This window comes from Cnephaeus nilssonii (assembly GCF_951640355.1).
Source record: "Cnephaeus nilssonii genome assembly, chromosome: 6".
NCBI lineage: Eukaryota > Metazoa > Chordata > Mammalia > Chiroptera > Vespertilionidae > Cnephaeus > Cnephaeus nilssonii.
In genome coordinates, this window is record NC_137077.1 from 1,580,407 (window position 1) to 1,607,004 (window position 26,598).

At 46.7% G+C, this 26,598-nt stretch overlaps 1 protein-coding gene across 1 annotated transcript in view; it reads right to left on the reverse strand.

Annotated features, from left to right (window-relative positions):
• The window catches only part of ATXN10 (ataxin 10), a 125,303-nt gene that overhangs the window by 96,471 nt on the left and 2,234 nt on the right, over positions 1-26,598 (reverse strand). Inside the window, exons 2-3 of the mRNA XM_079774523.1 lie at positions 8,628-8,819; positions 5,097-5,179 (exon numbers count right to left, since the gene is read on the reverse strand). Coding sequence (XP_079630649.1) covers positions 5,097-5,179; positions 8,628-8,819 — 275 coding nt within the window. The remainder of the gene's footprint in view (positions 1-5,096; positions 5,180-8,627; positions 8,820-26,598) is intronic.

Sequence of the window (26,598 nt, forward strand, 5' to 3'; positions counted from 1 at the left end):
CTGCATGCCCCCAGCCTCGGGCCCATGGTGGGACTGGCTGCTGGCCTCGGGGCATTTGGAGACGGGGATGTTCCCGCCCCGCCCCAGAGGCTTTCCAAGCTCCAGCACCAAGTGGCAGATTGTGTCCACGCCCCCAGCCCAGTGCCCTCCACAGCGGGAGGGCTGCTGGCCTCTGGGGTGTGCGGAGACCCCAGCAGCCACCACTGGGTGGCAGGGACACACCCCTAGCCCAGTGGTCACAACCCAGGGGCTGCAAGAGCTGCAGAGGATACACCTTTTTAAAAAATATATTTTATTGATTTTTTTTTAACAGAGAAGAGGGGAGAGGGATAGACAGTCGGAAATATCAATGAGAGAGAAACATCCATTAGCTGCCTCCTGCACACTCCCCACTGGAGATGTGCCTCCAACCAAGGCACTTGCCCTTAACAGGAATCAAACCTGGGACCCTTCAGTCTGCAGGCCCACGGTCTATCCACTGAGCCAAACTGGTTTGAAAGTAAATACCTTTTCTGACCACTCATTGGCTAAGCTCCCTGTAGGCCGCCACTTGCAGTGTTCTTGGTAATTTGGGTAATAAGAATCCAAGAAGGTGATCTAGGGTTTTTCCACCACACTCCTGGAGAAAAAAAATGAAGGTCCCTTGAGGGGTCCCAGATTGGAGAGACTGTAGGCTGGGCTGAGGGACAACACCCCCCCCCCCCGCCCCGTGCACGAATTTCGTGCACTGGGCCTCTAGTAAAATTATAAAATGCTTATAATAAAAAACCTCTTCATTTTTAACCTTAAGATAAGTCATAACTTAAATGACATATTCCTACTGAGTATTTTAGAATATTAACACTCAAACTTTGTGGAAGTGAACACATTAAATAGGGCAACAACGTAAGTTGGTCCGAAAGCCAGCTGACCCAACAAGTCACCAGGAACTGGAACTGAGCATGTGAATCAGAACTCAGTTCTGGGAAGGCAAGGTTTAAAGATGGCCCCGAAACAACAGAAAACTCCAGACACGGACAAATGACAGTTTACTTTTACCAAACAGCTTATCAAGTGATCTTTATGTAAATATTGCAAATGTTACCAAGTCCCTCAAAAATCCCAACATTATTTTTACAGATTAGAAAAGAATAAAAGCCAAAAATAACACCAATAACTCAATTAAAATAACTCATGCTTGTGTTTACACAAAATTTGATGAGCATAATATATTCGTCACACCACTGTAATTATTCTCTGAAAATAATACTCTAAATATTATTTTGACAATGTAATTATAGTTCTTACCTCAAAAGTGGTTACAAAACTGGCACAGATGCCCTGCTAAAATTCTACCAAGCATACGGTTCTCACAGAGAAATAGTCAAAAAACAGTGTAAGAACTTTATTAGGAGCCAGAACGCCTTTTAAAAGATTTGCATCAGGTTTGAACTAACACACTATAAATACTTTTAAAGCTTCATTGTTGAATGCAAACTTCATTCTTGAATGAAATTACTTGAAATAAAATTCAGTAATATTGGTAGCTGCCTTTTTCAGGAAGGTTGCGAGAAAACTTAGCTTGCTTTCCTCCTTGCCTCTAGTAGCCTTGCAACTCGGCCTACAAGCGTAAGCTGTCTACTTGAAATGGATACAACTTCAATATTAAAGACCTAAAACAGCACATGTTCCATACTCACAGACTGGAAGACACTATCATTAACACGGCAATTCTCCCCAGAAGGACCTATAAATTCCACACCATTCCTAGTATCCATAATATATAAGTAACTCCTATAATTTGACAAGAAAAAGGCAAACAACCCAATAAAAACTGGGCCAAGGACTCGAATAGACATTTCCCCAAAGAAGATTGACAACCAACAAGCACATAAGATATTCCACATCATTAATCTTAGAAAAATGCAAATCACAACTACAATGAGAGACCGTTTCATACCCACCAGCATGATTATAATCTAAAGAAAAGAAATGTTGGCCAGGATGTGGAGAAACTGGAACCTTGAACATCGTTGGAGAAAATGTAAAATGGCTCAGCTGCTGTAGAAAAGTCTGGCAGTTCCTTAAAAATCCTATATAATAAAAGCCTAATATGCAAATTGACCGAACAGCAGAATGACCAGCTGCTATCATGCGCACTGACCACCAGGGGGCAGGCACTCAACACAGGAGCTACCCCCAGCCCGCAGGCCCCGAGCGGCGGCAGGGGGTGGGGATGGCAAGCGGGCGGCTCCAGGCCAGCCAAGGCAGGTGCTAGTGGCCCCCCCCCCCCAATCGCCCCACTGGTTGCCCCTGATCGCTGGCCAGGCCTAGCGATCCTACCCATTGCATGAATATCGTGCACCGAGCCTCTAGTTAAACATAAAATCAACCCAGCAATTCCACTCCTAAGTATATACCCAAAGGAATTGGAGGCAGGTACTCAGACAAGTACATGTACATGCACGTATTTATAGGTGGCACAATAGTGAAATGGTGGAAACAACTCAAACAGTCATCAGTGAATGAATGGCTAAAGAAAATGTGATCTGAGCATTCAATGGAATTATTCAGGCATAAAAAGATAAAGTTCTGATACATGCTATAATATGAATGAACCTCAAAAACATTATGCTAAGAAAAAAAGCCCGACACAAAAGATCCCATAATTGTATGATTCCATTTATGGGAAATATCCAGAACAGGTAAATCCACAGACAAAATGCAGAATGGTGGTTGCCAGGGCTCAGGGAGTAGGAAATGGAATACAGCTGCTCAGAGGGCCCAGGGATGCCTTTGGGGGTCATAAAAATATTTGCAGCCCTGCGAATGCACTAAATGCCACTCAGTTCAGAGTGGTTATTTTTCTCTTACGTCATGTCAATAAAAAAGTACTGAAGTTGATACAACTGCAGCTACCTAAACTGTGGACCACTCTCAGGCACCTCACAGAAAACAGGCCTGTGAAGACCCAGTCTCTCTAGCCTGTGGGCACCAGTGAGCAGCCAAGCCCCAAACCGAACAACCAATGTCCTCATCCATTCCAAACCAGTTCATAAAAAGTTTCAGAAATCGCCTCCTTTAAGTTTGTTGGTAGATCATCCGCTTGCTTCAGTGAAGAGAAAATGAATCCTGCGAGAAGAAATCATCTCTTCCCATTTATTATAAACAATGGAAAGCAAATCTTTGCAGCAGATGTGGGAGCAGAGGACAGGGATAACGGGTTCTGGAGATGGGAAACAGGAGAGCACATTACACTCGGATGGAAACGAGGAAAGGGAACAGCTGAAGAGGCGGAGGGAGAGGGGGTAATTTCAGGGCAGAGTGCCCGCGTGCGGGAGGGAGGCGCTGGGTCGGGCTGATGGCTGTTTAATCGCAGTGTCTGCTCGCGGGGCACTTCCTGCGGCGCCTTATTTTGAGGCACATCGTCCGGGAGAAAACTGCTGCCCAGCACAGCGCGGGAGGCCAGGGACACACTCCCTGCCTCGCTTGCATCTTCCAGCCTTACAGAGGCAGCGCCTCCTGAACTCTCCCTGAGCCACATGCCCCCGACTTCAGAAGCAGCTGCCTTTCCACACGAGACAGAGACCTGTCTCTCCCGGCCCGGGTTTAATCCCCCAAGAGCACGGGGGCTTCCGATTTATGAAAAAATAGAGCAACAAACAGAACTTGGTAACATCTTAAAGGCAGTTCACAGCTAAATCCCACAGCCTACCCATTTCGTGAGAATATTTGAAAAATTAGTGCTGTTTAAAAAAACCGAGAGCAACCACTTTGTAAATTCTTAAGTTAACTTAATTCAAAACCTAATTCGGTGCCCAAAGGAAGAATTCTAAACCAAATAGGAAAATGCAGGAATTTTAACAAATGAGCTTTAAATAAAAACACTAAGAAATCACAGACTAGAATGAAACTTAAACAAGCCAGGCAGCATTTCTAGCAGCGGATTCAGCCTATTTCACTCCGTGCCTCAGCCTCCTTGCCTGTAGAGAGACGAGGACCTCCGTTCTCTCCCCACCTGGCCACAGCGGCATGCATACTCACACAGAGGTCAGGATGCCTCACTTTATATAAGTATAGGCTTTAAGAACTGTATGTAAATAAATTTATAAATCAAATCATTTTAAGTATACCTGGAGATTTCTCACTTAGAGAAGTATTTGTTGAATTATGTTATACTTTCTTTACTAAAGAGAATTTTAACTACAGCTTTTTAAAAGCCAGATATTTACATTGGGGTTTTCTTATTAAGTGACTTGGGTTTAGCCATCAAGTATTTTAATTCTCTGGGTAAATACGTCATATATTAAAATTCTATGTTTTTTAAGCATGAGGTTAAGATAGTAACCCTCGCTCAAAGACAAGTGTTGATGCTAGTAGTTCAAGAACCAAAAACATTCAAAAACACCTAGAAAAGCGTCCTGGCCTTCAACGTAAGAGGCTTGGATCTCCTGGACCCCACATCAGCAGCCACTGGCAATCAGAGCTAACCTGCCATTCTGTCCCCGCTTTCTTTCTTTGTCTAACACGTTCAGCATCTGGCTCTCCTCCATGGAATGGGAGCGCCCTGAGGGCAGGGGGTTGGGGTCCCTGTTAGGCTCACACCCAACACAGACGGGGCCTTCAACAACCAAAATGCCTGTCTCACAGCTCGGGCGGCGGGAAGGGAGAGGAAGGAGTGGGCAGGGTCGGTTCCTTCTGAGGGAGGCTCCTCGGCTTCTAGACGGCTGTTCTCCCTGTGTCCTCACACGGACGTCCCTGTGTGTGTCTGTGTCCTGATGTCCTCTTCTTATAAGGACACGTCACACTGGATTAGGGCCACACACGTGACCTCACTTTGCCTCCATTAACCTTTTTAAAGGCTCTGGCTCCAAATACAGTCACATCTGAGATACTGGGGGGTAGGACTCCACCATGGGAATTGGGAGGAACACAGCTCAGCCACAGAGGCAAGAAAGGAAGTTGCTGCAACTTTTTAAATGATAATTCTTTAGTACCACTAATAAAGGTTCTCTGCATCGTCACAGAACATGTGCTTTAATGAGTGATTAATATCAGTGTTCAGTTTTTAAACCCTTTCCAAACATATAAGTAATTCCTGAGTCGTCCGGACGCACCTGTCAGCAGCGCCTCCTGTTCCACTCGGAGTTCCCGGAACAGAAGAACCAAGTCCACGGCAATGCCGATCGTGTCCAAGTTCCTGTGTCGTGATGTTAAGAGAGACAAAGTCAGACACGTTCCCGAGCCTACATGTCACGTGATCCAAAAGCAGCGCGGAGCCTGCTGGGGACAGTGCCTGTGGCCAGCGGAAAGAACAATGGTCTCCAAAGAAAGAGTTAGAATGTACTGCTGTCTGTAACTGCTGAACCATCAGCCCGTTAGCTCCCCAAACCCGTGCATGTGACCTCACAGGCAAGGGGACTTCCCAGCCAGGAGAGTATGAAGGACCCCGAGGTGGGCAGGGTGTCCTGGAGGATCAGGCGGGGCCAATGGGATCACAGGTGCTTGTGAGAGGAAGAGAGGGTCAGGGTCAGGGTCAGGGAGGGAGGCCACGAGGCAGAAATGCAGGCAGCCTCTCAAAGCTGGCCAACGTTCTCCCCAGCGCGTCCAGAAGGAACCTCCTGTCCCCTCAGTCCCCCCAGCAGACACAGTAGAGACGGCAGCCCCTCCTGTCTGATGGGAGTCCCTAGGACATCCATGTGAGGCCCACAGGATTGAGGATGTTACACCAGGAGGAGCCCTGCCAGCGTGAACAAAACGCTCAGAGGAAGGATGAACTGACAGGCAGGCAGACTCCCAACCCTACAGGTGGACAACAGGCTGATAAACTGCTCAGTACAAGCAGGTGCTGTCCTGGAAGGAAAAGGAAGGAGGACTCTCAGGGCGGGACCACGGGCAGTCTCAAGCCACGGAGGCTTAGCGCCCGGCCTTGACACCTGAGTTTGCCCAACTGGATTTTGAAACCGCCTGGGGCCAGCGACGCCCCTTCCCTTCCATTGTCTCCACTTTAAAGGGCAATGTCTGACACCGTTATCCCATGCCTGTCCCACCACTGTATTTTGGAATAAAAAACTCATTTTCTGGTTTCACGTGTCATGGGACACAGCCAGGCTCTTTCGCTCACCTATTACCTACGGCTGCCTTCACGCTCCAAAGGGAGAAGGGAGAGATTCTGACAGAGGTCACAACGCCTAACTACTTACCATCGGGCCCTTTACAGAAGTCTAGCGACCTCTGCAATCGGGTGGCATTCACACGCAGAGCGCACACTTACCACTAGTGCTCTGAGCACTCCTGAAGGCCATGAGCGATGGTGTGCTGGCCGCAGCAGGCCGTTCCACACATCAAGAGAAAGAGCAGCCGCGTTCACACCGCGCAGGGCTCAGGCAGAGATGGGAAAAGACCTCAGTCTTGGTAGCATCACACCTTCTGACTAACCCTGTAATAACTTCAAGTAAAACGCCGGGAAAATACATGTTGGTTGTGATCTGAATCTGGACAGGCTCCGCACTGGCTTCAGTTAAGGTTAGCCTTGAAGGCCTTATAAATCTTTGTTGTATTTCTGACTAGAAAATGTTTTATTCTGAGCTGATACCCTAAATGGTTGGAATTTCCCTTTAAAATCAACAGTAAATAAATATAAACCTAGAAGGTAAAAGGCAGGAAACGTAACAAAACTCTACCGTGGTGTCTTTATTGCATGGCTGAAATGAAGCCGACTGGAAGCTGAAGAAAGAGACACCACGACCACGGAGCACGGCCGGCCAGAGCCCGCTGGTGCTTTATCTGCCACAGTATTTATTCTGTAGTGTTTGGATTTTTATAGTTCACATATATCACCTTTGTACTCAAGAAAGAAAATGAAGTGAACTGTTTTCAAAGAGAGTAACAGTGTTTATTTCCTGTGCGGCCGCTCCCGGCTGAGCAGTGTGCGCGGGGCCAGCAGGCCGTTCCTCGGTGGCCTCACCTAACCCCCGTGGGAAGGACAGGGGAGCGGTGCCCGGAGGGCGAAGGCCCCGCCCAGGGCCACGGGCTGTTCAGGGCCGGCAGTCACACACACGGGGTCAGGAAGTCTCAGGCTCGATATGGCGGCTGCTCTGAGCTGAGCTCTAGTCGGGAGTCAGAAGGGCCCTTAGTGATGGGTGCCTCTCGGACAGGTTCCTTAACCTCTGAGTCCCAGCGCTTCCTTTGTGAAAACGGAAGAACAGCAGCATACTACTGCTTTTTTACATGTATGGAGCCATCGCACAGGCAATCTGATAACCACGCAGACCGTCAGCAGGAACCATGTTTGATGTGGGACCGCCTGTGGCCGCATGGTAGCATACTATTGCTTGAATTTGTCCTTAGGATTACATGAGACAATGCAAGTCAAGCCCTTGGGTTACCAAACCCGGCGCTTAGGGCCGGCGCCCAGAGTGCCCGCTTGCCTTCCTGAGAGGCTGGCCAAGCGCTGAGACAGCCCCGCCAGCCCAGGCCGGTTTCTGCTCTAACTCCCTCTCCCTCCCCCAGCGCCCCGGAGAGCCTCCTGCCTGGAGAGGGGCAGAAGAAACCTGCCCCTGGCCCACGCTTCCAGCACACAGCCAGTGAGGTTTTTAAATGCGGACTATTATTATCTAGATTATAATTGTTCTGTCCATTTGTCTGCAAAAGGATGGCAGGTTTGGTTTAGAATTAAACAACCCTAGCTTTCTCCCTCTCTCCTTTTATCTTAAAAATCCCATTAATCACAGCGAAGCCTCGGGTCTCAGAACTGTCTGGGCAGCGCAGGGCGGCCCCTCATTGGGCTCTGGACCAGCCCGACTGCACCCATCACAGCAGTGACAGGGGGCCCGAGGCTCGTCTACACGCAAGTCCAGGACAGGAAGGTGAGCTTGCTCCTGAGGCTTCTGCCTTCATCTCAAGTAAACATTTTTAATGAAAAGCAGATTCCATAAAACCAAAGAGGAAAGGGGTTCAGTTCTGGGAGGAGAGAGCAACGTGTCAACGCGCACAGCACCGAGCAGTTTTCGCGCAGCCTTTAGCCTCGTGACAAAACAGGTGGAGCCCGGGCAGCACGGCTCAGTGGTTGAGCGTTGACCTATGAACCAGGAGGTGACGGTTTGATTCCTGGTCAGGGCACAGGCCCAGGCTGTGGGCTCGATCCCCAGTGGGGGGCGTGCAGGAGGCAGCAGGTCAATGATTCTCTCTCATCATTGATGTTTCTCTCTCTCTCTCTTTATCCCTTCCTCTCTGACATCAATAGAAATCTTTTAAACAAGTAAACAAGACAGGCGGAAGTGGAGTGGTCAGGAGGCATCGTAGGCCTGTACAAAGCCTGCTCCCCGTCCAAAGCAGCACCAGGGCCACGCCCCAGGGAAGCACGGAGCCGACACCGAGGCCCGGGGCCGCACGTGCCCTCGGGCAGAGTCTGGGTCAGTGACCACGATTAAGTTCCCAGCTGTGCTGGTGGGAAACCAAGTGCCACACACACACATGCCGGGGAGAAGCCTGAAGACCCCGTGCCAACCACACTCCACGGCAGGCCACACCCTTCTCCATCAGAGTACTCGCCCCCCGCCCCCCGACACTGTGATGCCCCACAGCTGCTCACGGGCCGACAGGAGGGCAGAGCGCCCGCAGCCAGGAGGCACGCTGAGGGGGCGCACCTGATGGCGTTCTGGTTCACGGAGCACTCGATGCAGGCGTTGCGGAGGCACCGGAAGCACTCTGTTATCAGCTGCAGACTCGAGGCCAGGTGCTCCACGCGGGACGGGTCTCTGCAGGCCAGCTCGACGGTGCGAGCGGATCTCTTCAAGATATCCAGGACTCTTTGGAAGATAGTCCTGGGTGCGGTTTCTCTGGAAGAGGACAAAACGGTCACAAACCAGAAAAAAGTAACCTAACCTCCCAACGCCCTGTTCAGAACGCAGCCTGTGCTGACTTCTTGAGGTGGGGCGGTGGGCTAGGCCTGCTGTGCCAGCTCCCTCGTTTACAACACAGAATGAAAGGGCTACATGCCGGGCACTGTCCTTATCAACATTCCCTGTGCTATAGCGTTTAATCTCTGCATTAAGCCAGCACTGTCCTCTCCATTTTAAAGATAACTGAAGGAGAGGGGCTTTGAGCAACCTGCCCAGGGCCTCGGGCAATTACTGGCAGAGCCCCGTTCCAGCGGGGGCAGTGTGACTTCTGAGCTCCACTCCCAGGACAGCCCAAACCCACTTTCAGGGACTGTTCGTGCTCCTGGATCTGCCCTTAATCCAAGGGATAGCTACATCTCATGTTCCAGACAGAGCGCAGAGCCGTGGCCTGTCACCCAGTGTGCACCTAAGTCCAGTTTCCAGAAACAAGTCATGAGGACTGACTGCCCGGGAGGCAAATACACCATCCGTTCCCTAGATACAGTGAAGCTGGCAACACTGAGTGAGAGTGTGTGCGAGCGCGCACGTATTCATTCAACTACGTGGGGGGAAAGTGGGGGAGGGAGACAGAGGGAGACGAGAGCCCGTGGCCCGGGGAGAAATGAGCTGTGCTGTCCCCTCAGGCACCCGGTTCCCACATGCCTCTCATGCCAGGAGCGGGCCTGCACTGCCTCTCATTCCAAAGCTATGAAGGTGAGAATGTTTTGTACAACCCAGCACCGAAACGCAGGCCAACTTCCTCATTCCGGGACTCGGGGAGCCAGCCCTCCATCTACTCTAACGTTAGGAGTGCCGCCGTGTGGGCCAGTGGACAGGATTCTCACCGATTCAGCTGCCCAGAGGGCTTTGCTCCTTCTGCTCTCCCCCTGCAATCACAGCGCCCTACGGCACCCTCGGACCCAGCCAGCCCACCGGGGAGCTGCACGTTCACGCAGAACCCCGGCCTGGAACGCCTGCAGCGCGGGGCTCGCTCAGCGCTGGCCCGGGGAGACACTCCCCCCTGGAGCTTCAGGGCCACGCGCTTGTACCCCAAGCGGTGTGTGTGTGCGTCGCCGGGGCAGCTCGTAAAAACCACTGTGGCCTCAGCCTGCCCCTTTAAGTCCACAGCATCCGGAGCTCGTCTTTAACACTGAATCCCAAGGCATGACTTCAAGTATTAACCTTATGTTTCCCCACCCAGCTTTCCCTTCTCTCCCTTATTTTTTATTTTATTTAACTGTTTTTGTATTTTCAGGTGCTTCAATTTTGTTTTTGGAAAGAGGCAGAGTGTAAATTAATCAATTAAAAATTGAGAAATCAGGCAAAAAATAAAATAATTTGCCCGCATCTCCGCGGCCAGCCGTCTCTAAGTGTGGACCGTGCAGCTTTGAGTGATCAATGACAGAGGAAAAGCTGAGGGCACGGTGACCTGCCTCAGGACCTGGAGGAAGCAGGTAGGCAGTAAGCCATCTTCAGTGACAATGTGCCATAGAAGAACATTCACTAACGCTCTCAAGAAAGCTTTACGGAAGACAAAATCCAGTGCAGCAGACATTACTGTGCTGAGAAAACACCCAAGAGTTAAGACCTTTCAAAGCCTGCCAAGAATGATCACGATCTCTACAGCAAAGAATAAATGTATTATTTATCTTCCATTCAAAGGGAAGGAGAGCTCTGCCCCGTGAGCAGTCTACAGGAAAGCCTCCTTTCGCCAGTGAGATGGCGAGGAGATGTGTTCACACCTGTGAGGAAGAAGCCAATTCTGTCTTCTTTCCACTGGTTCTTTGCAAGCTCCCTCTCGCATGAGAGTCAGCTTCCTACTGTGCAGGTCTCCCCTGACGTCCCTCTTTGAAATCTTCACCAAATTCGGTTTACTCAGAATTGGTATCAAGCACAGCAAAAGCTTGCAACCAAACTATGGTAGACTAAACACAAGAGGAGAAAAGCAGTTTCTTAGGAAAACTGGATAACTGATGTTCCAGCAACAGAACAATTAACTCATGAACTGGCCTGTGAGGATTCCCAATGTCACATGTTACTTTGTCATGTATGCACCATGCCCTCTTCTTCCTTTTCAATCCTCTCCCAGGGATATGTATATTGATTTTAAAGAGCGAGGAAGGGAAAGAAACATCAACTGGTTGCCTCCCATACACACCCTGACCAGGGGTTGAACCCGCAACCTAGGTATGTGCCTTGACCAGGAATCTAACCCGCAACCTTTTAGTGAATGGGATGACGCTCCACCCAACGGAGCCACCTGGCCAGGGCCATGCCTTCTTCTGTATTTATTACACTCTCAACCAAAAGAAGAATGTTTAACTGAGCTAGTCAATCAAAAGGCTCCTGAATCCAAATAACTATGACCAGCCACTAACGAGGAGCACACCCAGGAGCTCCTGAACACGCCAAGCCCCTGCCCCCGTGTCTGCTCAAAGTACCCTCCACCGGAATGCCCTTCCCACCCTTCCCAGCCAGCTCTCTCCCTCGTCTCTGGGTCCCCTTCATTCTCGGCCCTGGGGGAACGCCCCACTAGTCCAGTGAGCCAGCTCCACCTCCACGCTCACTGGCACTCAGTCCAGAGACTGCAGTAGCACCAACATCCATTACCTTCACTTCCAGCTACCTCCCCAGCTAGCCTATAACCCCCCCCCCCCCCGCCCCAAAAATAGAGACTATCTTATTTATTTGTCTTTATCCTCGGGCCCAGAATGGCCTTCATTACTTGTTCTGTTCAAGTCTAAAGTAAGTGATGAGACTGTCTGCATACTCAGAGTGGCATCTGACTTGGGATCCAAACCCTCGGAGCCAGGCCTGAGGCAAGCAGAGGCATCAGTGCCTGGGAAAGGGAGCTCCTGAGGCATCAGCTCACCTCACGTTTCCATTAAGAAACCCACATATGCTGGACCCCAAAACAGGGAAAATGTCCGATGTTAAGAGGTAGAGATCTTGTGATTGCAATTTAACAAACATCTAATTTCTCTTCTACACTATACAATAAATGGGTAAGTTTAAAGGGGGCGGGAGAGGAGTTGTAACCCGATTAACTACATTTTAAATTTCTTGAGAGCAAAGACTATTTCTTAGATGTCTGTATCCCTCTATAAAGGGGGCAGGGGAGACGCTTTCATCTAGACCCATAGAATAAATAACTATGGATTTTATTCACAATATTTTATACAGTATAACACATTAACAACTTTCATCAGATGAGGACAAAAAGCTTTTACTCACTAACAGTAAAACTCCTCTATACTTCCTTACCTTCTAAATGGCCTTGACAGAAAGCATTTTTGGCATTACAGACCCAAAGTAGTTAAAAAATACTCGGTTTGCAAATTCTAAGTTCACTGTCAAGACAGCACAGCTAAATATGTGTAATGATTAACGACAGTGAAATAACTAATAATCATCAGTCAATCGTTCCTATATTACAAATGTTAATAACAAAAATTGCTGTCATTTCTGCTTTAACTAAAGTAACACAAAATATTCACAAGGACTTAAAAAAGCTTAGCTACTTCATTCACAGAAGGCAGAAAGTACTTAAGAGGACAATTAAATTCAACCGTTAGACATTCCTATTAGGTAGGAATGCATACCCTGAAGACAACATATAAATGAAATGTTACATTACACACAAAAAAAGGCCACAAAAAAAAAGCCTTTGAATTATACAAAAGGTAGAATTTCATTTCCTTCAAGTTTGAACAGATCTGTAGGTGTAATCTCGGCAAGTCCTGTTTGAGCAAAATTAAAGAAAACTACCCATGATTACATGTAACAGGTTGGAGAGGTCTAATAAACTATATGTATACACATTTTACAGTCAATTCATCAGGTGGAACCTCCTACTGAAAAGGAAACTAAATGCTAGTCATTGTAATGCTACAACTAAGACTCTCACACTTGCTAAAAGATTTATTCTAATACCTTAGATTTAATTAAAAACTGGCATATGCGGTTTAGAGTAGTTTAACCACTGTCACTAAGAAAAACTATTAAAATACATACAAGTTCAGAGATTAAAGTAACAATCACTGGTTGTTATTTAAAACCGTAAGTCCTGCCTCCTGATGTGACTGGGCTGATTGAGCAAAAACAGAAAATAAAACATTTCTATCTCCTGCCAAAAGCAGCCGAGGGCAACATTTTGCAATTCATCTTTGCAGGCCTCAGACTCCTCTTTGACAGGCTCTTCCCCGCTCTGTCACACCCAGGACTCCCCAGGTGTCCCTGACAGCCCTGTCCCCTGTGCGGGGTGGGCAAACTTTTCTGGAAAGGGTCAGAGACACACTTTAAGGTCTGGCAGTCTAAGGCAACACCTAACTGTGGCTGTGTCCTAATGAAACTATTTTTATGGACACCGACACTTAAAGTTCATATAATTTTCACATGTCATGAAATTTTATTTATTTCCCCAACCATTTAAATATGTAAAAATCACTTTTTTAAATATATATATATTATTTTTATTTTCTTTTTTTAAATATATTTTATTGATTTTTTACAGAGAGGAAGAGAGAGGGATAGAGAGTTAGAAACATCGATCAGCTGCCTCTTGCACACCCCCTACTGGGGATGTGCCCGCAACCAAGGTACATGCCCTTGACCGGAACCGAACCTGGGACCTCTCAATCCGAAGGCCAATGCTCTATCCACTGAGCCAAACCAGTCAGAGCTGTAAAAATCATTCTTAACTCAAAGTCCATAGACCTAAACTGAATTAAGAAGGGAATTGTACCCTGGCCGGTGTGGCTCAGTAAGGTGAGGGTTGTCTGTGCACCAAAAGGTCGCCGGTTTGAGTCCAGGTCAGGGCACATGCCCAGTCCAGTTGGGGTGTGTGCAGGAGGCAATCGATCGATGTCTCTCTCTCTCCCTTCCTTTCTGTTTAAAAACAAACAAACAATAAAAAAACATTTTAAAAAATCACATCATTTTAATGCCTTGTCATTGTTTAAACTGCAGCAATGCTGAGAGTATATGCTGCAGTCCTTAAAAAGAAAGAAGGGAAATGAGAGCATGAGGGGGAAAGGACAGTAAATAGGAAGTAGAAGGATCAACAGGATGTAACTGAAAAGTTTTAAAAAGGAAAAAAAAATAGAAAATCAGATTGTGAATTGCTTTTTTTATATATATATATATTTTATTGATTTTTTACAGAGAGGAAGAGAGAGGGACAGAGAGCCAGAAACATCGATGAGAGAGAAACATCGATCAGCTGCCTCCTGCACACCCCCCACCAGGGATGTGCCCGCAACCAAGGTACATGCCCTTGACCGGAATCGAACCTGGGACCCCTCAGTCCGCAGGCCGACGCTCTATCCACTGAGCCAAACCGGTCTCGGCAGATTGTGAATTTCTAACAAAAACCATGTTGAGATTTTATTTTGAACGTCATTGAAACCACAGCTCAATTTTGGGAGAACTGATGTCTATATTTTTTAGGTTTCCTATCGTATAATGGTATATCTCACCATTTAAGTGTTCTTTCCTATGTTTTGATAAAGTTTTATAACACTCTCAATGGAGATGATAGCCACTGACACTTACATTGTACTTATTATGTGCCCTGCTCTCTACCAACCACGCCAGGGATACACTCCTCAATGGCTGTAAGAAGAGCATCGCTTGTTTACAAACCGTCCTCAACTCTAATGTGACTTCCCTAGGCTCGTGGCCTTCAGAGGTTGACTCAGCCCAGTAAGCCCCAGGGTTCCTGTGCCTCTGAGTGAGTCCTTGCCCACAGTTCCGTGACCACACCCTTGGGTCCAGAGACCACTACAAAAGACTGGAAGAATGAAAGACTGAGAAACTCTGCCGAGGGTACTATTGGTCACAATTCTAACCTTATTTATTTTGATTTGCTGGCTCTAACTTTTTCCTGTCTACTGTGTCCATTTAAGATAATTGAATGTGAGGGGTGGCTCACACTGACCACATCTGTATTTTGAAGTTGAGTCAGAACACCTTACCAAATAGTTCCATATGGTCTTCCAGCTCATGGCACAGATAAAAATAAAGGAAATTGTCATCACTCTAAAAAGTTCTTTTTATAGTGTAACTTAATTGATGTTCTCTCTCAACAAAGTTGATCTGAATCATGGTTGAGTCAAGATGATATGGCATCCTTAACTAAGCTGACAATTCGTGTGGGTTTTTTGTTTTGTTTCGTTTTTTGTTTTGTTTTTGGTGCATCCAAAGACTCTTGCTGGCCAGAGGCACAGTAATGTTTGGGGAAACCTAGTGAACGTGTACACACACAGATGGCTAGGTTTATTTTTGAGTTCTGTAGTATGTTGACCTCTGAAGTGTTCACTCAATTCCTTCATGAAAGTTAGTCAACACACTTATACAAGCAATGAGTAACACTAAGACCTTTTTTACCTCTTGAAATCACAGTCATCGTCATATTTCACAATTTTTCTATACTTTCCTTACTATAGTCTTTCCTCTATGCTCTCACTTATACATCCAACGACTCAAGGAAATTAAATGTCCAAGGAAATAATATTACTATGAAGTGCTCATTATGTGCTAGGTCTTAAAGTAGGTACTGGGAATAGAGGTGAATGAGAGGGCTCCTGCCTTCAGATTGCTGTCATTCTAGGAGGATTTGGAGGTGATTCAGTGGTTATAACATCCCACATAAAGTTCTTTGAAAGAGGTGATAAGCACAGAGTATCTTGGTTCTTCCACGTCTAGGCACAACCATAAACTACAGCAACCAGCCTGACCAGAGACAGGCAGCGGAGGGCTCAAACCCTCCACAGCAGAGCCTAGCCTCGTGTGGCGGAGAGCAATCTAATTGTCACCAACTGGACTCGGGGCGGGCTGCAGCAGTGGCGAGGGGAGCTTGCGGCACTAACACTCCGTCCAGGCCCGTTCAGACTCCAACCAGCCCTCGAGCAGTGAGTGACAGAGAGCACCGCAGAGAGGAGCAGGCTGTGAAATGCCCTGTGTCCTCACTCCACACCCTGGCCCATCAGTTAAGGGCCCCAAGAGCCATTCTCCACCAATGGCAACATGTTACTAAAGCAGTGACCCAGCCGTCCATTCGGACAATCCAGAGCTGCATTCCTCAGAGAAGCCCAGTGGGGCTGAGCCCCCGTTGCCCACACAGCTACCAGCTCAATAAGGAAGCACCTTACAGGGGTGTCTCTCCTTCCAGCCCAGCATCCCTCTCCCGCACTCCTCACCGCTGGGGGTCACTTCTGATTAAATGACCTCATCCGAGTCTTTGCCTCAAATTCTGCTTTGGGGGAAAAAACAACTAAGGCTCAGGTACTCAAGGAGATGTGTATAAAGATGGTCTCCGCAGCACTGTCTGAATTACCAAAAATTCAAGACAAGCCAAATAGCCATCAGTAAGAGAAAAGGTAGATAAATTATGATGGTTACAACAGCTGAAGTTAATGATCTAGCTCTCCAATATGAACACTGGTAACACTCAAAACAAAATGTCGATAAAAACAGGAGCTGCAGCCCTGACCAGTTTAGCTCAGTGGATAGAGTGCCGGCCTGCGGACTGAAGGGTCCCAGGTTCGATTCCGGTCAAGGGCATATACCTTGGTTGCGGGCACATCCCCAGTAGCGGGTGTGCAGGAGGCAGCTGATCTATGTTTCTCTCTCATCGATGTTTCTAACTCTCTATCCCTCTCCCTTCCTCTCTGTAAAAAAAAAATCAATAAAATCCTATATAATAAAGAGGGAATATGCTAATTGACCATCACACCCTCACAAAGATGGCAGAGCCCACAGCCAATGAGGAGGAAATATGCTAATTGACTGTCGCGCCCTCAAAGATGGCAGCACCCACAGCCACAAGATGGCGGCACCCAGTCCCCTCAGCCCTGCCAGGGCGCCTGCCTCTGGAGTCCCCCAGTCCCCTCAGCCCCAGCTGCCCAGGGCCGGCCCAAGGCATAGGCAAGCCTCAGGATGTCAGCTGCCCGAGGCTCAGGTAACCAGGGCTGGCTGAGGCTTGCGCTGCCGGCAATGGCAGCAGCAGAGGTGTGATGGGGGCGTCGCCTCCCGCCCCTGAGGGCTCCCAGACTGTGAGAGGGGGCAGGCGGGCTGAGGGACCCCCCTCCAGTGCATGAATTTTCATGCACCGGGCCTCATGCACAGGAGCTGCAGAGCTTACAAGCATCCATTTATGAATAAGGGAGAAATGGGATTGCAAAGTGAAACACAGGGCACCCTACCCGATCCCCACCTCCTGGTATTCACACCCTCTAGGTGACCCCTCCTGTGCTCCTGCTCTGTGACCACTGGGATATGCAGGAGTAAGGGAGTGCCATTTCCACGATTAGGTTATAACGGCACCGCAACTTCCACCCCAGCCGCACCCTCTTGGATCATCTGGCTTTGGAACAAGCCAGCTGCCAGGTGCTGAGTGGCCCTACACAGGGGTCCACGTGGGAAGGAACGGATGCACCTGCCAAAGCCACGTGCGAGCTTGGAATCCCAGGCTCAGCCCCAGTCGGGCCTTCAGAAGGCTGCGGCCGGGCCCACAGCTGGACTGCAACCTCGTGAAAGACAATGAGCCAGGCCCGCCAGCACAGCAGCCCTGGTCCCTGACGTGCATGAACTGTGCACGATAATAAATGTTTGTGTTTCAAGCTGCTAACTTGCAGGGTAATTTGTTCTAATACAGAGGACATTAACGTATCAGTAACGTTTTGGACTTTGAGAGAACAAAACACAATTTTAACACTTGTTGATTTTGCAAGTGAAATACATGGGTACTTGTTAGATTATATCATCTTCCAAAAATGCATTAACATAATCATGTATTTGTAGTTTCGTCAAGAGTTTAAAAACAACCAACTGACAAAAACACTAGGATGAAAGCTAAAGATAAGCTTAAATTCCTTTTTCCTTAGAGTATACAAGGATGTTTTCTTAAATGTCAGTTCCTAAATGCAAAATCAAAATCATCTAAATTCCTCTAGTTACTTTCAAGTAGTCTCTTTTGTTTGTTTGTTTTATTTTTTTAAATTGATTAAGGTATTACATATGTGTCCTTATCCCTCCATTGCCCCTCTCCCCACTCAAGTAGTCTCTTTTTTGTTGGAAATTCTCATAGCTTTTTAAAATTGTTTATATTGCTTTAAAAAACGTTTCTTTCAAGGAATTCAAATATTGACAAGAAATTACTGCCCATATCTTTTGGATTAAAAGACTACTTTTCTTTCACGGAGTTATTATATGTTTCTTATTCTAAAGTTCCAGAAGCAGTTTTAAAAGCCTATTAAGACCAGAACCTGATCATGGAATTGAGATGAAATTAAACAGTTAACAAGCACTATTTTAAAATATGCAAAACTCTCAAGAATGACCACACATTTCCTTTCCTTTCACTACTGACTGGAGGCTGCAATGATAATATTGGTGTTTGCTGGGCACCAGCCATGTGCTGGCACCATTCTGACTCTACATAGAGCACAACATCAACCTACAAGGCAGGCATTATCATACCACTGACCCGGTGAAAACAGGCTGGGAGAAGTGCAATATTTGCCAGTTCACACCGCTCGGAAGCGGCAATACTTGGATTTGAAACTAAGCCTATGCCTCATAAAAGCCTTTTTCCCCTGAAACCCACTGCCTGATTCCAAAAAGGTATCGATAATTCATACTGGTGTATTTCAGGAGAGAAGAGGGGAGAGGGAAGGAGCCCCCAAAACACAAATTGTTTAAAAAAACACACAACTATCTCAGTCACTCTGCAAAACAGACCACAAGGAGCCCTGTGGTATTCAGAGGTCACAAAAAGCGGAGGGAAATCCCCCTGCAAGTGAGCTCTCAGGGCCAGAACCGTCAGATAAGATGCTACTATGGCTAGCCCTGCATGCAAGATTCCAGCAGAGGAATCTTAATTATATTCAATGTTTTGGAACCATTACCAGATCTAATTCCAAAACAGAAACTCTGTAACCATTAAGCAATAATCCCATCACACCCTCACCCCCTCGGCACTGTCCCAATTCCCTGGTAAGCTCTAAAATACTTTGTTTCTATGACTATCCTAAGTACTTTAGATAAGTGGAATCAAAGAATATTTGTCCTTTTATGTCTGGTTTTTTTCACCTTGCAAAACATTTTCAAGGTTCATCCATGATGCAACATGCATCAGTACCTCATTCCTCATCTACACTAATAAAAGAGAAAGATGCTAATTGACTGTCACTACGCAACGCCCACCAACCAATCAGGAGTGAGTATGCAAATTAACCCAACAAAGCTGGCAGGTTAATTTGCATATGCAGGCACCGAGCGGCAAGGGTCGGGGCAGCCTCTTGCATGCACACTGGCACCAAGCAGCCTGCATCCCGAGGACAGGTGTCCTCGGGAGCCAGGCCGCTCTGAGCCTGTAGGCCTGTGCATAGGCCCGGAACAACCCCCGGCCAATCTGGGCCTACGCTCGCAGGCGCTGAGCGGCCAGGGGCAGGGCAGGAACATCTCCGGGACCCAGCCAAGGCAGGTGCTAGTGGGGCCCCTGATCACCCCGCCAAGGAAGGTGACCGGCAGCAGCAGTGGGGTGATTGAGGGTGGCTCCAGGCTGGCCAAGGCAGGTGCCAGCGGGGGCCCCCTAATCACCCCAAGCCGGCACACGCGCAAGCGGCCAGGGGTGGGGCAGGAACGTTCCTGGCAGTGAGCGAACAGACAGCAGGGCCCTGCTTGCCCCTGGCCATGGCAGCGAGGGGCAAGCAATCCCCTGCAGGGCCCCCACAGAGAGCAGACACCAGGGCATGCGGTGGCATCAAGCAGGCAAGTCTGCAGAGAGCAGAGAACCATGGGGAGCAGGCCTAAGCCATCAGTAGGACATCCCCTGAGGGCTCCCAGATTGGAGAGGGTGCAGGTCTGGCTGAGGGACCCACTCACCCAGTGCACGAATTTTGTGCACCGGGCCCCTAGTCCTATATAATAAAAGCCTAATGTGCAAATAGACCGAACAACAGAACAACAGGTAGAACGACCGGTCACTATGACACACACTGACCACCAGGGGGCAGACGCTCAATGCAGGAGCTGCCCCCAGCCAGCAGGCCCCAGGCCAGCCAAGGCAGGTGCTAGTGGAGCCCCTGATCACCCCACCAAGGAAGGTGACCGGCAGCAGCAGCGGGGCGATTGAGGGCGATTCCAGGCTGGCCAAGGCAGGTGCCAGCAGGGGCCCCCTAATCACCCCACCGGTCACCCCACAGATCAGCCCTGATCACCGGACAGGTCTAGGGACCCTACCCATGCACAAATTTCATGCACCAGGCCTCCTCTAGTGAGTAAATAATATTCCACTGTATTCCATGTTCTGTTTATTCATCTTTGATGGACATGGACTGTTTCTACCTTTTGGCTATTCTATATAATAAAAGGGTAATATGCAAATTGACCCTAACGGCAGAATGACTGGAACAACTGGTCACTATGATGCGCACTGACCACCAGGGGGCAGACGCTCAATGCAGGAGCTGCCCCCTGGTGGTCAGTACACTCCCACCAGGGGAGCTCTGCTCAGCCACAAGCCAGGCTGACTGCTGCAAGTGCAGCAGTGGTGGCAGGAGCTTCTCCTGCCGCCTCAGCAGTGCTAAGGATGCCCGACTGCTGGCTTAGGCCCGCTCCCCACAGGATGTGGACCTAAGCCGTCAGTCGGACATCCCCCAAGGGCTCCCAGGCTGCCATAGGGAGGTCTGACTGCCAGGTTAAGCCTGATCCCCCGGGGAGCAGGCCTAAGCTGGCATGTGGACATCCCCCAAGGGGTCCCGGACTATGAGAGGGCGCAGGCTGGGCTGAGGGACCCCCACGCGGTGTGCACAAATTTTTGTTCACCGGGTCTCTAGTTGTAAATACTGCTACAATGAACATTAGCACACAAGCATCTGAGTGCCTGCTCTCCATTCTTTTGGACATATACCTAGAAATTGCTGGGTCATATTCTATGTTTAGCTCATTGTGGAACCACCAAACTGTTTTCCACAATAGCTGCATCATTTTACATTCCCACCATCAATGCAGAAGGGTTCCAATTTCTCCACATCCTCACCAAAACCTATTTTCTTTTATTTTCCTTTTTTTGGTACTAGTCATCCTAAGGGCATAAAGTGGTATCTCACTATTGTTTTAATTTGCATTTCCTTAATAATGCTATTGAGTACTTTTATCATGTGTTTCTTGGCCATTTATATATCTTTCTTTATAAGTCATGCAAGTTTTTTGTCCAATTTTTTCTTTTTATCATTGAGTTGTAGGAGCTCTATATATTCTAAAACAAGTCCTTTGTCAGATATAGATATTGCAAATACTTTCTCTAACTTTGTGGCTTGCCTTTTCATTTTCTTCATTTCTTTTGATGAGCAGACGTTTTTAGTTTTATAAAATATAATTTGATAAAGTCAATTTTTTCTTGCATAGTTAGTGTTGTGTCCTGGATAAATGTTTGCCTACACTCAGGGCCACAAAGATATTTTCCCATGTTTCTTCTAAACATGTTATAGGCCCAGCGGTGTGGTTCAGTGGTTGAGCTTTGACCCAGGAACCAAGAAGTCACTGGTTTGATTCCTGGTCAGGGCACATGCCCGGGTTGTGGACTCAACCCCCCAGTAGGGGGCATGCAGAAGGAAACCAAGTGGTGTTTCTCTTCATCGATGTTTCTCTCTCTATATCCTTCTCCCTTCCTTTATCTCTAAAATAATAATAATAATAATAATAATAATAAACACATGTTATAGTTTTAGTTTTCATGTTTAGGTCTATAACCCATGGTGAAATATTTTTTTGCAAATGGTGCAACGTGTGGGGTCAAGGTTCATTTTAATCCAATTAGCTATCAAGTTGTTCTATCGCCATTTGTTGAAAAAAATCACTTTTAGATTGTTTTGATTTTGAGTTTCAAATATTTGCAAAGGGAAGATACCTGAAACTGACCTCAATTTTTTATGCACAACATTCAGCATTCAAAAAAAAAGATAGAACCAAATAACGAAACACAAGAAGACAAAAACTGACAATAGAAAGTTATCAGGCACATTCTTTAACTATAATTAATACTAGTACATTCAAGAAGGTAAATGGCAAAATGAATTCAACAGTGTAACCTATTTTTTTAAAATCAAATAGAAATTCTACAATACAATGACTCAAAAATACACCTGAAACTAAGAACACAATAGATGACAGCAAATAAGACGCAGAAAAGAGGATTAGAGAACTACAGCAAATTAGTACAAAATTTTCAAACAGAAACTCAGAGAGAATAGGAACTACAGAAAGGAGCCTATGGGACATATAAGTAGAATGAAAGGTTTAACATATGTGCAATTGGAGTCCTAGAAGGAAATAAATGAACAGAAGATAAACAATATTTGAAAAAATACTGGCTGACAATTTTGAGAGAAGACATCAAATTCAAGCAGCATTATCCAACTAGGATAATCATGAAAAAGCCAAACATCTCTGCCCTTATGGGCCTTCCATTCTGGAAGGAGACAGAGAATAAAAAACCGCTGTAAATTATTATACGGTACATTAGAATGTAATAAGTGCTTTCTTTAAAATGAAAAATAGAGTTTATAAGGTAAAGGGATTCAGAAGTAGAGGGAAGTACCTACGCTATTAAATAGGATGTATAAAACCTTGAAGGAAGTAACCAGAAAAATTATCTTAACTAAACACAGACAGAAGAGGAAAAATAAGCCATCTTGACCGAAGGCTTAAAAAAATTATTGTCTACATGGGTATGGAAGAAAAAGACCAATCACACACAATGAGTAATAAGTTACACAAACAGAAGCAATTCCACGGGAATTCGTTAAGTACCTACAATTATCAGACTCAATGCAAATGCTAGGCATACAGGGAATGTGAAATGCTCACTTCATTCAGAAGCTTAGCTGATGGAGGAGCAATGAAGGTGTCAGTTAAGCATGAGAAGAATGTATAGAAAGTAGAATCCAAATGTTACATGATTTCATGAATATTCAAGAACTGGAACATAATCTTCTCTATAGAAAAAAAATAAATTACAGAGCAGCATTATGCAACAGAACTTTCTGCAATGATGGAAATATTCTTTATCTGCATACCAATGAGGTAGTCACTGGCCGGCCACGTGTGGCTACTGACTACTTAAAAAGTGACTAATGCAAGTAAGAAACAGAATTATTAATTTTACTTATTTCTAATTAACTTAAATAGCCACCTGTAGCTAGTGGCTACTTAATGTACAGCAGAGGCAGAGAATGACAACCAACCTCACTTGGCTCCACATTTTAACACAGTGGGTAAAATGTGTTATCTGGATGTATTTCATAAAGATAGATAATGTAGAGACAGGGATATATCACAAAGGTGACTAAAAAGTTAAAAAATAATACTTCTAGGAAAAAGCCAAAAATTGACTTTTTAATGCATTTATATCTTACTACATCCCAAAAAGAATTTAACAAGACTTGCAAAGACTCAGAGCACAGCAAGAAAAATCACATGTTAAATGTTAAAAATGCATATAAGGCCCAGCCAGTGTGGCTCAGTGGCTGAGCATTTGACCTATAAACCAGGAGGTCATGGTTCCATTCCAGGGTAGGGCGCATGCCCGGGTTGAGGGCACGATCCCCTGTAGGGGACGTGCAGGAGGCAGCCAATCAATGACTCTCTCCCATCATTGATGTTTCTCCCTCTTTCCTCTCTGAAAACAATAAAAATATTTTTTAATGCAGATATGTACATTTAAAAAAAGGTATAATACAAACTTAAAGTAAGTTAAAAAAAATTATCCTCTGAGCAGAAATAGTGGGCAAGATCTTAATACTGGTAATTTATTACCATAAGCATTTTTTTATGGATTTAAGTGATTCAGATACTATTCAAGAAATGGGTTATTGAATCTGAGTTTAATCCACATCGAGAAGAATTTAGATGGGAATATTAATTATCTACTGCTATTTATTAAATGACCCCAAAATCTAGCAGTTGAAAACAGTAAGATTTCGGGTCCGCACAGGTCTGAGGGTCGGGAGTGGCTGAGTGGTGTGGTTCTGGCTCAAGATTTCTCAGGAATTGTAAATGGTTCCTTCAGAGGCTGCTGGCAGGGGGCCTCCATCCCTCCCCAGCAGATGCCTAGAGGGGTGCCTGCGGTCCTCAGACACGGCAGCTGGCTGTCAGAGCAAGTGGTCCAAGAGAGAGCAGTGAGCAGCTGCAATGCCTTTTGTGCATGACCTGGTCTCAGAAGTCACACTGTCACTTCTGCCATATTCCTATTTAAAAGCAAACACTAAATGCAGCCCCCACTCAATGAGAGGAATTACCCTCCTCCTCTTGAAGGGCAGAGAATTTGTGGACATATCAAAACCATTGCAATGAGACAGGAGAATTACCTCACTGGGTTGGAGGTTGGCTAAAAGTTGCAATGAGATCCTGGCATCCCTTTCCCTGAAAACCCCAAAATTAGAATCATCACCTTTTTAATAGCATTCATTGCTTTCTAAAAGGCAGATTAAGCACAACTGGGTTCTTGGTCGCTTACAGCCCAGTTACTTTTTAATAGCAGGTGCTAGATGGCACCTACTAGGCATAAAACACCGCGCTACACATACAGTGTTACAGACCCTCACAGTCACTACAAAGTGGGAGGTACCATCCGCATTTTCAAGTCGAGAAATAAGAAGTCCAGAGAGATAGATAAGCCCAGGAACTACCTGGTTCCCAAGTCACTGTCTTCCCACTACATGACACTCTGTCACTCCAGCTATCACAGACAGAAGCTAGTTTTGTAGCATCAAGGCTTCGAAGACCCACAAAATACATTTTTTAGCTAACATGCAAATCTTGTTCCATCAATTACTGTCTTACTCTCTTCTGTCTGTTTCCGCTTTGTCTGATGTTTTCTATCTGCTACTCCGAGGCCTCATTTTGCTTCCCTTTTCCCGTCCAGCTCCTGGCACTGCGGCCCATCCTCCCGCTGGGCTCCTCAGCCGGGGAGGGATCCTCTCGGAGCAGCTGGATCTGGTCTAAACCATGAGACCCCTCTGAGGGGCAGCTAGTGACCTGTCCGAAGACACACAGAGAAGCAGTGGCAGGACCAGGACCAGAAGCCAATCCTTACAAACTCTCACCACACAACCGCCTCCCCACCCAAGACCTGCACATCCGCTCACCTTTCCTGGTCTCCAAATCCTGCCTGGAACAGGACAGGCTCCAGAAAACTCGAGCTAAATGTGGGCAGCATCTGTGTCCTGCTTCTCCCCTAATAATCCATTTGGTCCCCGAGTCCTGTCCATACAACTTGCAAACATTTTCAACGTTTATCCTGTCCCTCCCCATAGACCATGCCCTGATTCGGCACTTTTCTCTTTCACTGGGGCTTCTGCATCAGCGCCTTCAAAGTCCCCTGCCTCCAGCCTCCCCCTCTCTGAGTTAGCGCCCACAAGGGCAGCCAGAGAGCTCTTTGTAATACGCAGATCTTATCATGCCACTCCCTGGAGAGGACCTTCGCTGTTCCCCATTAACTCCCCCACAATGGCAGAATAGAAAAAGGCCTTGTAAATTGACTCAGGGTCTTGGATTTTATCCTCCAGGTTACAGAGAGGGGTGTGATGTCTGAATGTCTCCTGTACCAGACACTTTCCTGTTATTTCACTTAACCCTTTGGGGAACCGTGCAAAATCAGCCTACGGTCCCTCTGCATATACTGTTCTTCCTAATGAGCTCTCTCATCTGTCAGCCAGGCAGCCAATGTCATCTAAAACCTTTCCTGGCTCGTCCAGGATCCAACCAACAGACCCACACGGTCCCCTGGGCCACCACCTCTTCTTGCCTAGCTCCTCCCGTTAGTGTGTTTACACAGCAGCTTGCCTAGTAAGCTTGGAAAAAAGGGATCATGTCCCCTTCACCTTTGTACCTCAGCCCCTACACAGAGCCTGTTTCACAGTGGGTGCTCCAAATGGCTGACAACTCATCAGAGGTCCATCTGGTTTAGATCTACTGAGGCATTAACTCAGTCAACACATCTCCCATCAGCCCCACATCAGGTAACATGACCTCCCGAGAAGCGTTCAGCACTCTCAGCAGACACCCACCATTGTGACCTGAGGCAGAAGTGCTCCGACTAAGGGGTCCACTTTAAGGACCTCCAGGGAGCATTCGGACCAACCCCACCCTAGCACCCCTTTCTTGTATGCTCGCTCTACCTTTGTGCGCAGCCCGGGACTGCAGGACTGTCTGCTGGCTTCCCAGACAGGGCTTTTCACAGAACCCGGCACTGGGGAACACAAATGTATGAAGTGACGAGATCAGCTAACAGTACTACCAGGTGTACCAGTTAACAATGTGGATTCTTTTCAATAGATGGAGTTATACATGTGTATGCGATTTGATATGTGTGCTATTTTGTTGGATTGACAACAAGCTTCAAAACTTCATATGTCAAATTTGCTGAAGGTGTTAACATCATAGATATTTTTACGCTTAAAAATGTCGAATTTCATGCCAAAAAAAGAGCATTTGCTGGAAGTTTTAATTCATTACTTTATTTTGAAGAAAAGTGCTGCTGAAAGTGATCGTATTCTTCGGGAAGCTTATGGTGAACATGCTCCATCTCAAGATACTTGTGAACGCTGGTTTAAACGCTTTAAAAGGGATGATTTCGATGTGAAAGACAAAGAACATCCAGGTCAAACGAAAAAGTTTGAAGACCAACAATGACAAGCATTATTGGATGAAGATGTGTGTCAAACTCAAAAAC